At 39.4% G+C, this 15,392-nt stretch overlaps 2 protein-coding genes across 5 annotated transcripts in view; both read left to right on the top strand.

Moving 5' to 3' along the window:
* Nucleotides 1–895: 895 nt before the first annotated feature.
* Nucleotides 896–4,756, top strand: LOC123983441 (caveolae-associated protein 1-like). The gene is made up of 2 exons (XM_046069697.1): nucleotides 896–899; nucleotides 1,247–4,756. The coding sequence occupies exons 1-2, from the start codon at nucleotides 896–898 to the stop codon at nucleotides 2,140–2,142; spliced, it is 900 nt and encodes a 299-aa protein (XP_045925653.1). The 3' UTR covers nucleotides 2,143–4,756.
* A 1,129-nt stretch (nucleotides 4,757–5,885) lies between these two features.
* LOC123982459 (signal transducer and activator of transcription 5B-like) overlaps nucleotides 5,886–15,392 on the top strand; it is a 93,524-nt gene continuing 84,017 nt past the window's right edge. The window contains exons 1-4 of one of the 4 annotated variants that reach the window (XM_046067980.1): nucleotides 5,886–6,243; nucleotides 7,113–7,204; nucleotides 7,815–7,949; nucleotides 13,380–13,536. In XM_046067980.1, coding sequence (XP_045923936.1) covers nucleotides 7,822–7,949; nucleotides 13,380–13,536 — 285 coding nt within the window. In that variant the 5' untranslated portion in view covers nucleotides 5,886–6,243; nucleotides 7,113–7,204; nucleotides 7,815–7,821. Of the gene's footprint in view, nucleotides 6,244–7,094; nucleotides 7,205–7,814; nucleotides 7,950–13,379; nucleotides 13,537–15,392 lie in introns of all 4 variants that reach the window. The other 3 variants (XM_046067982.1, XM_046067981.1, XM_046067978.1) reach the window with 3 other exon arrangements.

Raw genomic sequence — 15,392 nt, 5'->3', positions numbered from 1 at the left:
TTTGTGTAATGAATTTAGTTGTGAATCTATTTCCATTTCCATGTTTCCATACCTTTGTCTCAGGCATTTTCTTTGTCACGTCTCCTTCTGGAATGAACCCCAGAGTCTTGTTTCAGATTCCACTTGGTCTTGGCCTCTGCCAAATGTAATCAGCCCACATTAGGCTTGCATCAGTTTGCCAGTGTGTACCTGTGCCCATAGAAAGGGAGGTAAAAAATGCTCAACTAGACAAACATGCATTTGATAATAGTGAAGTCATTCCATTCCATTTACCAGTACTTCTATCCCAAAGATAGTGCTCATGCCAATTCACAACCCTTAGCTAACCAAACCCTAATTCTAACCCTCCTGCTTAGTGTCAGCCTAACCTAAATGGACATCATTTACCTTCAGATGAACCTAAAGCTCATTTTTACCATAAATCTGCACTAATCAGTCTTTCATTAACAACGAATAAAAGAACATCAATGTTTTCACTCATAGTGAAGAAGCTAGAGAGAACCCCCTGCCTCTGCAGTTCCCCTCAGCGGTTCCCTCGCTTTTCAGTGTCTTTTCAGTCATTGTTGGTTTACTGTCACAAAATCAGCTGATTGCGTGGGGTTGAAAGGTTAGTTGACCCAAATGTAACAAACCCTACTACAACGTGCCTTCACATGTGCATTTTACACAGGTCTTATGATGGAATATTACTGATTATTTGTTTTTGTGTGCCTCAACTCTTATAATAAGAATTGTGGCTAATGAGCCACTGTTGATTGTTATCATTTTTAAAAATAAAATAAAAAAATTTTCTTATGTCTAACTTCAGATGTTTATTTGAATTATGAATCATTACCAATATACTAAAAGTAGCAAATAGTCACTCGGTGAGAAAGAAAATCCTGCATCAAGACGCATGAGTAATTTTTTTATAATGGCATCGGAGTCCTCTGAATCAGAATTGGATTGCGAGGTGCCTAGAGATTCCCACCCCTAGTATTTACTACATCTCAGCCAAACTCATAAAACCATCAAATATGTCAACTTTACAAGTCCATCAACTTAACACACAATGTGCGCATTAGTTGTAGTCTGTGCTTGCTGTTGGAGTTGTTGCAGATTCATATCTCAAGAAAGATTTTTCTGTGTAAATTTCCAGTTAGTTTGATCGTTTATACTTTATGTTTTTTTGTAGATGACAGTATATGTTTTTCTTGCTGCCTGAACTTTGAGAAACCTCTACCTATCACACAATTGCATTGACAAGCTGTATTTTCTCCTCCACAGGATGAAGTGAAGGTTCCTTCAAAACTCAACATCTCTAAATCCATGAAGGTTTCTGAGTCTGTCTCAGGAAGCAGAGGAGGCAGTCTGTTAGAGCTCAAGGAAGCTGTGGAAGAGCCTGGAGAAGAGGGAGGGGAAGGAGAGAAGGCAGACAAACCCCATGTAGACCTCTCATCAGATGAGGAGGGGGTGGAGATTGAGGAGACCATTGAGGAGTCTCGTGCTGAGCGCATCAAGCGCAGCAGCCTGCAGCGCGTACAAACCCTGAAGACGGTCTTCTCAAGGGAGAAGATGGATAAGACCAGAGCAAAGACCAAAGAGAACCTGGAGAAGACCAGGCAAAAAACCAAGGAGAACTTGGAGAAGACAAAGCAGAAGACAAAAGAGAACTTGGAAAAGACCAGGCAGAAAACAAAGGAGAATTTAGAGAAGACCAAGCAGAAGACCAAGGAGAACCTGGAGAAAACACGTCACAACATTGAGAAGAAGATGGGAAAGCTTGGAACACGCATGAGTGTCAACCCTGAGCGCAAGCAGAAGATCCAGACATCCCGTGACAAGATGAAGAAGGCCTTCACACCAGACCATGTCGTTTATGCCCGGTCCAAGACTGCGGTGTACAAGGTGCCCCCCTTCACCTTCCACGTCAAGAAAATCCGCGAGGGCGCCGTTGAGGTGGTCCAGGGCACCGAGATGGTGGAGGTGTCCCAGGATGTTGAGCACTTCAGTGGGGTGGATGAGGAAGTTGAGGGTGCAGTGGAGGTTGAAATGGAGATGATGAATGGAGGAGGAGATGACGAAGAGGCTGAGGAGGATGAAGAGGAGGACAGCCAAGATGCCCTGCAGGAGCATGAAGACAGAGATAGAGACAGCAACTAGACAAAGATCAAGGAATTGGCCAAGATCCCAAGAAAATCCTTTTCACCAACCCTGAGGTTCTTTTGTGTAAGCTGAATAAACTGTGGGGATTGAGAGGATTGCTAAAGAATAATTAATTACAAATTGAGTCTTATTTTTATGAGTTTGGCCATTTTCTTACCAGTTACGATAACATTGTACTCACTAGAGTAATTGGTGGGATCTGGAAAAGATGGGGCCATCAATGAAAGTTCACTGGGTCCGTCAGACGATCAGACAGGTGGTTAACAAGCCAACAATTTATCCAGATTATCTAAACCACTTTATTTTGAGGTAAAACAGAAAGGGCACAAAATATCAGTGATAATCCTTCATTAAACACTATGGTACACAAAGTACTGCATGTAAAAGTTGAGCAGGGAGGTGGCAACATTCATTGGTTTTCTCTTCCAAATAAATTTGCCTAGCCTGTGGTTTTGTTTCCATCCTGCCTGATTGTCTGACTGCTCATGTCTCCTGACTCACCACACTTAGCAGGTAGACTGACCATGGGTTGTGGCGGTCCCAGATCCCAGCAGTTAACTTGGTAAAGACAGTGTTTATATTACCAATAGGACTGGTCACCAAAACTAATAAAATAAGACCTAAATTGGGGGTGAAACATTTACAAATTGAAATTTGACTTTATTTGACTACAGGTTTTCTTTAAACATCACAATGTAAAAGCCTGAAAATCTCCCCATTTTTGCAAAAGCACTTCAAGGGTTGTTTAGAGTCCATTTGAGTTTGAGTGATGTGATCAACATCATTCCCACTGTAAGAAAGTGTAAATTGTCAGTATTTCCTTTCCTACTTCATTTGTCAAATCAAAACACTAACCACTCACAGCTAGTGGGATTATAATATGAATATAAACCATCTCCTGCCCACTGAATTTCAGCAGTGTTTGCTGAACAACAATGAAAATGATCTCATGGACTGTTGGGTAGCAGATTCCCAAAGGCCAAATTTCATTCACACTCTGAGTGCATGTTTGTATTAATCCAGGGATTCCTTGTATTTTTGGTAATATTAAATATCACAGATTTAAAACTATTCCTTTCAACCCCTTTGTTGTTTAAATACTGAAGTATTATCTTACTCAGCTTAATTTAGTCATTAATTAGAAGTACAGTTTTTCTGTTGTATCATTTCTAGATTTTCATTAGCTCACAGTTAAGTATTTGTGTGTGATTTTGTATATGATCACAATTTAGACTAAGTTGATGTCATCTCCTTTTCATTACTGACAGAATGTTGCCTAATTGCTGTCTTTTCAGCAGCCTTGTTTCATGCAGTACCCTTGTGTGTAACATTTTATTGCCAGTGTTCCCAAAGAACAACTGGTACCCATGAAAATGAAGGTCTGAAAAGCATAAGAGAGAGATCATTCCATTCAGCTTAGTCCTTTACATTTCACTCACCAATGGTATTCACTTTGATCTTTTGCTCATGAGAATGTTCTTCTTAAAAAGTGTTTTGTGTGAAGATGTGTTTCATAAATAAACTTAGATAAGGACCAATACTTTCAGCAAGTCTCACAAACCTCTGGGAGAACCAGTTTAGGCTCTTGTCAACACTGTATTCTCAGGACTATGTTTCAAAATAAGGGTGTGTTACTGCTGCGGTCTGACACTGACCCCTAGTGTTCAGTCATCTCGCTGTAATAGTCTCTGCTCCAGATTAAAGGTGTATTTCACCAGATCTGCAACAAATGACAATTTCACTCAAATATCTCCACATAGGTTTACACTATTGTCCACATTTGTTTGCTTGGAACAAGATATATAAATGTGTTTCATTTATTCACCACTGTTGGTGGTATTTCATGAGTGCCTTGCGAGTATTAATTCAAGAATTAATGTGTTACGTTCTTATTTTTCTAGCATTTTCAAGAAAACTTCCATCCACCTAAGCATTTTCCAAAATAACAACTAATCCTGGTCAGGATAGTGGTGTTTAGAAGATCTCACAGCATACTTTGGACTGAGGGGCCAACATCCTGGACAGGTCAGCAGTATATCAAAGGGCTAACAGAGTGACAGACACAAGATACATTTGTGAAAATAAAGTTTTTTAGAACTATTGCCAAAGTTGACCACATTGCCACAGTATTTGTACTGTAAAAGTTTAGTTTCTAGATCAAACACGTCACAGTTTTGTTTGTGTTACATTTTTTGTATATAATGTGAATTACTGCCAATGCAGCTCAGAAAGCATTTTGATTTGATTTTCCTGAGAGTCTCTTGTCTCCTGCTGCCTGCACTTCTTCTGCATTTAGCTTCTCGGGCCAAATCATTATGATCTTAGCGCAGCTTTCACAATGCATCAAATGACATTGGCACTCTTACATGTAAGCAAAGATAAAATATTCTGTCAGTGGTTTCGTGCTCACCCATTCAAAGGGGATTAACAGTGCCATGTCTGTCAGAGCAGTAACAACATGCAGCTCTGCAGAGGCCTGCGTCAGTGGAACATAAAATGTAGTTCACACCTAACTGTTTCCTTGCTTTTGTTTTGTTGGTAACTGATTCCTGAAAAATGTTTAATTGCTTAACCACTAATGATTTAATTAATAAAAACAATTTGGTTTGCAGTTTCTGTGTATTTTTATTGAATGTTAGCAGAAAAAGTGAAAGCACAAAGAAGCCTGTTGATTACAAAGTGTATATACAGTAGATCTTAGATAGTCTGGTTATTGTTATTAACTTTATCAACAGATTCAAGTTTAACAAGCTGAATGTCACATTGAAACATTGCTACAATTATGCAGGGCTTTTGTTCTCACAATGGATTTTTATTCTTTGTCATTGTGAAATATTTTTATAAATCATAGATCTTTATTACCACAAGGACCACATTATATACATGTCTCAAAGTGATGCAGTAAGAAACAGGTTCCCAGTCTTAAAGGTCACTGGTTAGAATTGAAGGCAACGTAATACTGATAGTGAATACTAAAAATGTATTCATATTCAGTAGACAATGGAATTATAATCAGCCATAGGACACAACAATTGGAAATACATCACATCATATTTATTATACAGAGAGTAAGACAAAAGATACAAGTGTTATTTTTACCACATAATAATGTAATAATAAGATCAATATATTTTAAATACCTATATCTACAGAGTGTATGTATGTATGTATTATTTCACCTACACTAAATAATAGAACTATATTTAATAATCATAAATAATAATTAAACTGATATTAGAAATATTAATGTGTTTTTTTGTGCAGCTTTGCTCTCAAACTGTGATTTACTTTGTGTAATGAATTTAGTTGTGAATCTATTTCCATTTCCATGTTTCCATACCTTTGTCTCAGGCATTTTCTTTGTCACGTCTCCTTCTGGAATGAACCCCAGAGTCTTGTTTCAGATTCCACTTGGTCTTGGCCTCTGCCAAATGTAATAAGCCCACATTAGGCTTGCATCAGTTTGCCAGTGTGTACCTGTGCCCATAGAAAGGGAGGTAAAAAATGCTCAACTAGACAAACATGCATTTGATAATAGTGAAGACATTCCATTCCATTTACCAGTACTTCTATCCCAAAGATTTCCCAAAGAAAGTCATTCAGCTGAATCAAGCAGGATACTAGCCAATCACAACAGTGGAGGGCGGGACTTGCCGCAAAACGGATGGAATGCGTACCAAGCTGTCAGACGCCGTCTGTTCTGAAGTGTAAATACGACCGGAAATGGAGGGTTTCTGTACTCAAACGAAAATCTAAATTTAATAACACCCACAATTGTCCATTAAAACATGTATGTAGTATATTATATACAGAGTAAACTACAACAACATAATAATCGGCGAATAAACTGATATTAGAAATATCAATGTGGTTTAACAACTGTTTTATTTTGGAATTTAAAATCGGAAGCTGTATGAAATATTCAGTTCTGGCTTGATGCTGGTCAACAACAGCTGCTTTGCCAGAAACCAGAAGGCAGTAAGAAGTTGGCGATGTGATATGTACACCAACTAACCTGTATTGGGTTTGAAAGTGCATGTGTGCTGTCCGCTGCTCGTCTATGGTGTTGCTATAAGCTCTGCTGCAGTCTCTTGAAAGGTGAGTTGAAGCCGTTACAGTTAACGTTAGCTGTTAACCACTTGTGGCGCATGAAAGTATAGTTTTGGTCGAGCGCTGTAGTGTTTGAGTGGGCTTTTCTACTATGCTAGCTAGTCGAATAGCTTCCCTTCGATAGCTAGCTAACGTGAAGGTGCCTTGTACCACTAAAGTAACTCACTTAATGTAAATTCACTGTTTTCCCACTCAGTGTGTGTTCAGCAATACACAGAGATAGCCATTTGCAAGTTTGCTACATAACATTATAATGTCCTGCCAACGAGTCAATCTCAATGAACAGTAAAGTTAACAAGCTAACTTAAGCTATCTCTCAAACTTGTTGGGAGAGCAAGCTTCCATGCTGCAGACTGAAACGTTCCGCTTTCAGCTTAGACAGAGAACTTTGTAGCCTAATAAGTGGACTGACGTTACTATTATTCTCCTCTTGTAATGAGTTTTCTCGGCTAAATGGCATAGTTTGTCAGAAAACACGTCATGTTTTTTTAAACATTTGTTTGGCCAAATAGTCACACATGTCACCAAGCAATTCCTTAAGTAGTCTCAGCTGTAATCTACACTTAATCTACTTTCAAGTCTTAAATTTGACAAAAATATGCTAGTACTGAGGTGGAACCCCCTTATAAATTGTATATTATTTATTGAATTCTGTTGTTATTGAATATCACTTCTCTGGAAATGTCCTTAAGTCTGTTAGTGGGTAGTCACGAGTCCAACATTTTTAATACATCATACTTTTTACTCTTACTTGAGTAGATTTTGGAGAAAAATCATTACTTTTACTCCCTTTGAATACATTCATCCCAATACTTTAATTTATTTAATATTTTATGCAGTCATGATTTGTTAAGAAGCAGGTGGTCAGCTGGTCCCAGGTCTACTGGCAGTCTGTTATCCTACTGCAGCCACGCCTCCACATGAGTGTTCAAAACAGCAGTGGCTGAAGGTACAGATCTGGGAATTTAATTCTACCCTTTATTTAATCCTCAAGAATCATTGAGGTTTCCCACATTTGTAATGATGTTGACGTATATACAAATACACAGTTAGAAATTCTCAGTGAAAACAATTGGAGACTTGAAGTGGTTTGAGATCATGGTCTTAAATTGTAAAGGGGTAGTGATAGTGTCAGTCTTCAGAATCTTATGTAGATAATTTCATGTTTTTGGTACACAAAAACTAAAGACAGATTTTCCAAGTTCAGAATAAACTGTGGGATTTGAAGCTTAAGACAGTTAGAGCGAGTTTGGTACTGTCCCGCAGTCCATTCCATAGATGAAATATAGGGTGGTCCAATAAGGGCTTTGTGAGAGGTCCAACCAATTTTCTTATACAGAATACAATGGTGAGTGTCACAGAAGTTAAAGTTAAAATAATAATATTTATTCAGCTTATGAAGTGCATTTGTAAAACTGTGTTAAAATTACTTTGCATTTGCATGTGTATTAGAACACAAATTTGTAAATCGCATTTATAATTTGTAGATCATGTAATACATGTGACCATTTTGAGTATAATTTCTCTCCATATCTTCTGCCATTCTCCTGCTTCCACAGGAGCACCATGGCAATGTGGATCCAGGCCCAGCAGCTGCAGGGTGAGGCGTTGCACCAGATGCAGGCGCTGTATGGTCAGCATTTTCCCATTGAGGTGCGACACTACCTGGCCCAGTGGATTGAGAGCCAGCTCTGGTATGCAGTTGATATTGCTATTTTTCAATGGTGTTATTAATCCCTTTGGACAGAAGCTGCCTGTTTTTTGTATTTTTGTCGTTAAATTTTCTTTATGACATAATGTAATATAATCTTTTTTTTTTTTATCTATCTGTCTATCTTAAATGATTGCCCCTGAATATTATTCCTGTCAGGGTCTAAAAACCTATACCGCATTTAAAAGGTAATGCAACTTTTCTTTGCATTAACATCATGACAGCCAATGTCTTATGTAAACATGTAAAAAACATATCAAATGTGCATTCAAAGTTTTAAAGTATGACCCCATGCACAATTTACATAAAACAGAGGAGTCTTGTGTAGGAGTCTGTAGGGGTTCTCCTGTTCTTTTACAAGCAATTCCATGACTAGGTATGTTGGTTGGGTTACTAAACTACGTATCATGTTATTATGTGCAGTGGGCAAACAGAGTCTGCAGACACACAACACATAAAGCAGCAAAACAACGTGTAGTGTTTTTTACAAGAGTAGGCAACGCAGACCTTTAGGCTACATCCACAGAACAACGTTTTTGTTAAAAAACAGAGTTTTAAAATGAAAACGATCCCTGTCCAAAAATGTCAAGTCCAGTTATTTCTTTCAAGTTTCAAGGCTTAATTCTCCTGAATGAAAGTTGAAGAAACCAGATGGTTAATTGTGGTTACACTATTCTTTATGGTCAGAACATGCCAAACAGTGGATCACTTAAAATTTTTAGAACATTCTATTTCAACATAAAATCTTTCTTCAACAAATATACATGTGTAAAATAAAGTAAAATCTTTTTTCACTCCCTCATAATCACAATTATTTTGGTCAATACTGAGATCACAGTTATTTAACAGGATTACTGACTTTCCTGGGACACATCTTTCATTTATTGAACCTTTAAAATGTAATACTCTGTTTTTAAAAAAATATTATATGCATTATACCAAAATCCCTAATAGCCCATGAAATAAGAAATAGTAATGCAACATTATAAACTGAGGACGACAGCAGCGCAGTTTTGCTACGGAGTGGAGCAGAGCAGGTAACAGGTGAACTTCTCGAGTTGACAAAGTTACATTACAGAACATTGAAATAAAAGCATGGTGTTTTGTCGGGATGCCGTGACCTAAACCAACAGTGAGAAAACTATATATCGGTTTGACGTTAGAAGACACCGACACAGTGGATATTTTACAAGCACCGACCAGGTAAAGCAACGCTGAACACACCTGGTTTAGAATAACTAATAGCCCATCCATTCATCCATTTACTATACACACTTATCCTTTGGCCTACAGGGCAGTGTAAACAAATGCCATAGTCTTAAGCAAGGCTGAATAGGAAGTTAAAGCAGTTACAACCCCATTATGTTGTCTCAAGCTGAACTAAACATCACAACTGCTGAGAGGGAGTTTGGGCTTTTAGGGAGGGATGAGAGCCTCGACTGTAAAGGAAAGGGGGGCGCTGGATTTAAGACAAAAAGAGTGTCATTGTGAAACGGCTTGCGGCACAATTATCGTTTTATCTTAATGAACTAGTTTTTATAATCGGTGGAAGCCAAAGTCGTAATTGAGATTAAAATTTAATTAACTGCTCAACGCTGTGTTGATGCGCTGCACTTTTCTTTCTTTTTTTTTTTTTTTTCTCTATATCATAATTTATATTTGGGGAGGGAGGGTGTCAAGTCAGCTCCATTCAGAAGTCTCAAGTCCAAGTGAAGTCACAAGTCTTCTTTGATTTTGTCGAGTCTAAAGTAATCGTTTTTTGTGACTCGAGTCCAAGTCATGTGACTCAAGTCCACACCTCTGCAATACAATGAAAAAAGAGTAAAATAGAAGAGTAGAAGTTGCAGTACAAAGCCTCAGATTTGATTTAATAAAAGGCAGCGGCAAAAAAAATTCTTCAGCCTTGATTTAAAAGAACAGAGCCTTTCAGCATAGCCGCTGATTTCTGGGAGTTTGTTCAAGATATATGGAGCATAAAAACTGAATGCTGCTTCCAGGTTTAGTTTTCACACTTAGGACAGAAAGCAGACCTTTCCCAGACCACCTGAGAGGTCTGGATGGTTCATAACATAGCAGAAGATCACAGATTTATTTTGGCCCTTAACTATTCAGTGCTTTATAAACCAACAGCCATGTTTTAAATCAGTTCCCTTGACAGACAGCAAGCCAAAGTAAAGTAGGGCCCGACCGATATGGGATTTTTAAGATTGATTTCGATATTTAAGCATTTTTAAATCTGATGTGCTGATATTTTGAACAATTTTCTCTCTTTCCCTTTCTTTAAAGAAATACATAACATAAACAAACTAACATTTATTATGTTATAACATCACAGAATGCAGAATTGCACATAAAACATGAGCTTGCTTGAGATTTGTCTGGTTCCCAGGCTTTGGCATTCATTCTTGATTTGATTTGTAAACACCACAAAACCACCACCTGGCTCCCAGCGCAACACAGACTCCAACATAAACTCCACGTAAGGATAAAAACCAACCACAAAGTTTTATGTGCTGAAGCCCATCAGGCCAAACAAGAAACAGATGATTACTATAGTATAGCCTACTACAGTTGTAATGTTATGGCTTTCCACAATACTTCACCAACTAACGCACCCATATTATAATCCTGTGTACCACCGGTATGTCAGTGTTGATTTTAGCCTGCAAGAAATCAGACCCACACATCAGATCCCACAGATCACATCAACTAAACGCAGTCAGTGTAACATTATCATGGAACGAGCATTGATTAGTACAACCTAAAGCAAATGGCCACTTTCACACAACCTTATTTTCCGGGAGGATTGTTGCAATATGCGGCTCGCCTCGTGTCTGAAAGGTAACGTTACGGAGCCGAAAGGGGGATTGAGTTGATCTGCCACTGAGAGAGGAACGTGAAAAAGTGAAAAGCCACAGCTGGCATGCCGGTATTTCCACGTGTCGCTTTCCTCATGTGGGTTTTATCGCTGGACTACTTCAGAGTGTTCACACACAATGCAGTAATGCCAGTAAACACAACCTGCCATTACTGCAGCTGTTTGAAACCAAAGTAAACATTTTGCTGTGTTTAATTGCAATAAAGGACTCAAAATGATGCAGATTTGTTAAGCAAATAAATTGATATTTTGTCAGGTCTGCCAGCATGACAACTGCTTTAAAAATGTTTGTTCACAGTAAAGTACAACGATAGCTGGAATAAAGTAACTGGGTGCCCTCTGAAGCTAACAACAGTAGAAACTGGTAGCACGGTGGCACACTGCTGAAGGCTGAGCAGGACTGGACGGGTCGGAGTCATGTGACTATACGCGGTGTTTCATGGGGAAAGTAGATGAACCCACACAATATTATCAGGATTAAATAACAGAAATAATCTGCATGGGAAAATTACGTCAGTTAGAGGCTCTGAATTTTGGTTTTGATTACTTTTCAAATAACTGTCTGATAGAGAGGACAGAGGCAGCTTGCAAACACCATAACATAAAAGCATGGTTTTGCCTTAAGTGTTGTGGGCAAATATGCTTATAATGCTGAGAAACTCCTGATTTTTATAAATTGCATCAACACTTTGGCAGATTACATGATATTCCACATTTTACTGTTAATAGCTTTTTTGTCAAATTCCACAAATCAATCCGCAATTTCAGCTGCTCTGTTATCTTGGTCTAACCAAGTTTCAGTAACAAGCATGAAATTAAGATGTGTTCGATGACAAATTCATCGATTTTTAAAATGTTTTTCCTGCCAAAGACCTGACATTTAATTAGGTTACATTTATTGATTTAAAAGCATTATCTGCCCAGTTGTTTTGTGGCAGGCTGTGGCTGACGAGGAGTAGATACTGGATTTTCTAAATTTGCAGAATCTGTTAAGTGCTTCCTGTTTTTAGTAGATTCAACTTTCTTTTTCTATGACCTACCAAGACAGGAATTTTGAAAGCTACTGGCACACTGGGCCCCAGCTTGTCCTGGGAATAGTCATGAGCCATTAGTGAATGAGAGAATGATTTTGACATCATCTTCGGGGGGATGCCAGTGGTGGAAGTTTAGGGGAGAGAAAATGGAGTAGGGCGGGGTAAGTTTGGTTTCAGCAGTGACCAGCACTTTTGGGTGGTCATTGAACTCCCAAGAGGGGGGAGAAGGGTGATTTGGATGGGGTTTGGGGTGTTGAAGAAGGTGACTCCCCACAGGTGGTTGTTGGTGAGATGGGAGAAGACCTCTGGGCTCTGATGTCTCCCATGATCAAAGCTCTCTTTATTCAGGCTGAGGTGGTTCTCCTTCAAGCTTTCTGCCTCACTGTGTTATGTCTTCATGTTTTGATTCCTCTTGTCCTTGGCAGAGGGAACAGATGTGTGAAGCAGAAAGTAAAATTGGTTAGAGATTAGCTTAGAGGCAGTTTTACTACTGGCTTGTTAAGGCAAAGTCAATCTGCCCTAAAAAGATGTCGGTGGTCCCAGAAAACCTGATAGTTGGGGAAGTTTGTTGCCCCCGTTGGTGCTGTCCACGGCTGTGTCCTACTAACAACAGTCAAGAGGCACTCTGGCTGGATGATGAGGCCAGCCAGTTGCATCACAGATCTCAGGACACTGCGATCTGCTTGGTAATCTTCCTCCCATTTCCCAGAGGAATGATTTACTCTTAACGGTGTGTTAGCAGGCTCTTGTCTACTGTTTTGAGTCCATGCTAAAGTAATATTGTTATTCCAATGTGATAACATTCTTTATCCGAATAAATTACAGTCGCAATGATTTACAACCATAATTTCTAACGGAAAAAACAAGAATATCAGCAAAAGTATGCCAGCGGAAGAGGGAGCAAAAAGCGTCTGCACTGTAACAAAGCAGGAAGTCAGTCAGTCAAGTAAAGTTTATTATCATAACATCCTGTAATGCGTGAGGTCTTATTTATCAGATATTTTAGAGACAAAGTTGATTAGCTTTCTGTACATTATTTAGTCCTAAGCTAGCCAAATATTCTGTTCTATCTGTTCATGGCTGTCATTAGTGAAGCAGCACAGAGCTTGACGTTGGCTTTGAATTAGTACTCGATTATTTCAACAATTCATCACCTGGTCAGGTGCCGTTGTGTTGTTGGTAGGAGACATAAGTTTTGTTTTACGGTGGACAGACTGACATTACAGTGTGGTTTTCTTTTAACTTGAAATAATCCCATACTTTGGACACTTTCTTCTTCGTCCCTCACTATTTTCTCTCTTCCTCCAATTTGCAGCATCATCAACATCAAATCACGTCGTGTTCACAGTGTAAGGGCGATGTGCGACAGTAATAAATGTCCGTGCGAAACAGTGTGCTATAAAGTTATATGGATTAAACAAAGCATTTTAGTAATTGATTTAATCTATGAATTGTTTCAGCCCTACTTTAGATTGTTTAAAAATCTAAAATCATTTCACAGGGATTCAGTGGAGTTGGACAACCCAGCGGAGGAGGCCAAAGCCAAGCGTCTGCTGGACAACCTGGTGGCTGAGCTGCAGAGGAAAGCCCAGCTTCAGGGAGGAGAGGATGGATTTCTGCTCAAGATAAAGCTTGGCCACTACGCCAACCAGCTCAAGGTACCAGTCATCTCTGTAAGATGAGGGAGTTCATTCATGTCATTTAGCCAAATGGGAAACTTGAAACACAATACAACACAAAACAAGCTGCAACGCTTACTCGATTTTTCTATTAATATCTCTGTGACAATATAGCACAGAAATGTGGTTCAGATATTGTCAAAATCTATAGACTCTTATGAGTCTTTATTCTTGCAAGATTGAATGTGACTCACACAGCGAGCATGGAGGAAGAGAAGAGCCCTCCTCTATCACTGTGTGTAATTGGTGGGTTTGTGTGTTTGTTTGACATTTTGTGTGAAGCTAACCAATGGACACTCAGGAAATCACAGACCTACCCATCCCCCTAAACTGCAGAGAAACACTGCAGTTTAAGGAAAGTCCGCAAAAAAATATTGAAAAAGAAGAACAAGACGACAAGTAGAGAAAATAGCGCGGAAGTATGCTGTTAGCGAAGTTCCTGTAGCAGTTTTGTAGAGTAGTGAGGAGTATTAGGGAGGGGTTCCAGAACCTAATGGATTTGATTCTCAGGATGAAGAGGATCATCAAAGTAATCAGGGTCCATTTGGAGATCAGTTGAAATACAATCAAAAAATGACGTTGCTGACTCAACATTGTGATGTCTGTCAGCCATCGCCGATGGACAATGGCATCGTCTATCGGCCCAACCCTACCCCACACTTCACACTGGTAAAGTTGTGCGGAAGCGGGTGAAACAACAAGATGGCAGCTGGCCAAAGACATCAAGCCTGTCCCACACCAGTTACTGAGTACGACGAACACATGGGTGGATTTGATTGATCAGACCAGCTTTATCAATATTACTCTGCACAACACAAAACCATGCGCTGGTACTGAAACCTGTTCTACCCTTTTCTGGACATGGCCACCACCATCAGCTTTATTCTCCACAACACACTGCCCCAGCAAACAAATCCCATGACACATAGACCCTGCCCGGACACTGCAGCTCATCTTCCTGTACCTATCGCTGATGTCCAAAAAGCCCCTAGCACGAAATCCACCACGGGTTTTGTGAACCTATTTCAAGCACCAAAACAATTTGTCCACATGATTTAAGGTATGTCAGTGTTGACATTTTTTTTGGGGGGGGGGGGGGGGGGGCTACTACTAACGTTGTGGAGCGGGCGTTAAAAACCCCTTTGCAATTCCTTCTGCTGGTTGGTTATATTGTGCAGAGGGTGCCACATATGCCTCTATGCAAACAATAAAACACTGAACCTTCGCAAGCAGTGGAGTACTTGGATGCATGTGATGGAGCATTGTCCTGCATAAAGATCATGGCCTTCTTGAAAACTGAGGACCTGTACCATTGCTTGAAGTAAGTATCTTCCATAAACTGGCTGTAGGTATGGGAGTTGAGTTTCAGTCCATCTTCAACCCGAAAAGGTCCAACTATCTCATCCTGAATGATAGCAGCCCACACCAGCACCCCTCCTCCACCTTGCTGGTGCCTGAGTCGAAGTGGTGCCCAGTGTCTATTAGTGATCCAGCCATGGGCCCATCCATCAAGAGTCAGTCTCATTTCATCTGTCCATAAAAACTTTTAAAAAAATCTGTCTTTAAGTATTTCTTTGCCCAATCTTGACGCTTCAACTTGTGTGGTTGTTTTTCAGCCTTCTTGGCTCCTCATCTTCATCTTCAACTTCATCAAGTTCATTTGTGCCTTTTCTTCTCCGTGAGCTTTTTGCACTACAGTTGACTACTCGCAATACAATGTTTGATTGTCCGGTGGACACGCCTCAAAGGATTAGCTATTTAAAGAGTGCATCCGTCTAAATGGTATTTTTACAAATTTAGACTTTTCAATGTCATTTAAATCTCTTCTCCCCCCT

This window comes from Micropterus dolomieu, linkage group LG14 (genome assembly GCF_021292245.1).
Source record: "Micropterus dolomieu isolate WLL.071019.BEF.003 ecotype Adirondacks linkage group LG14, ASM2129224v1, whole genome shotgun sequence".
NCBI classification, from domain to species: Eukaryota; Metazoa; Chordata; class Actinopteri; order Centrarchiformes; family Centrarchidae; genus Micropterus; species Micropterus dolomieu.
The sequence above is the reverse complement of the archived record's forward strand: the minus strand, read 5'-3'. Positions and strand labels throughout refer to the sequence as shown.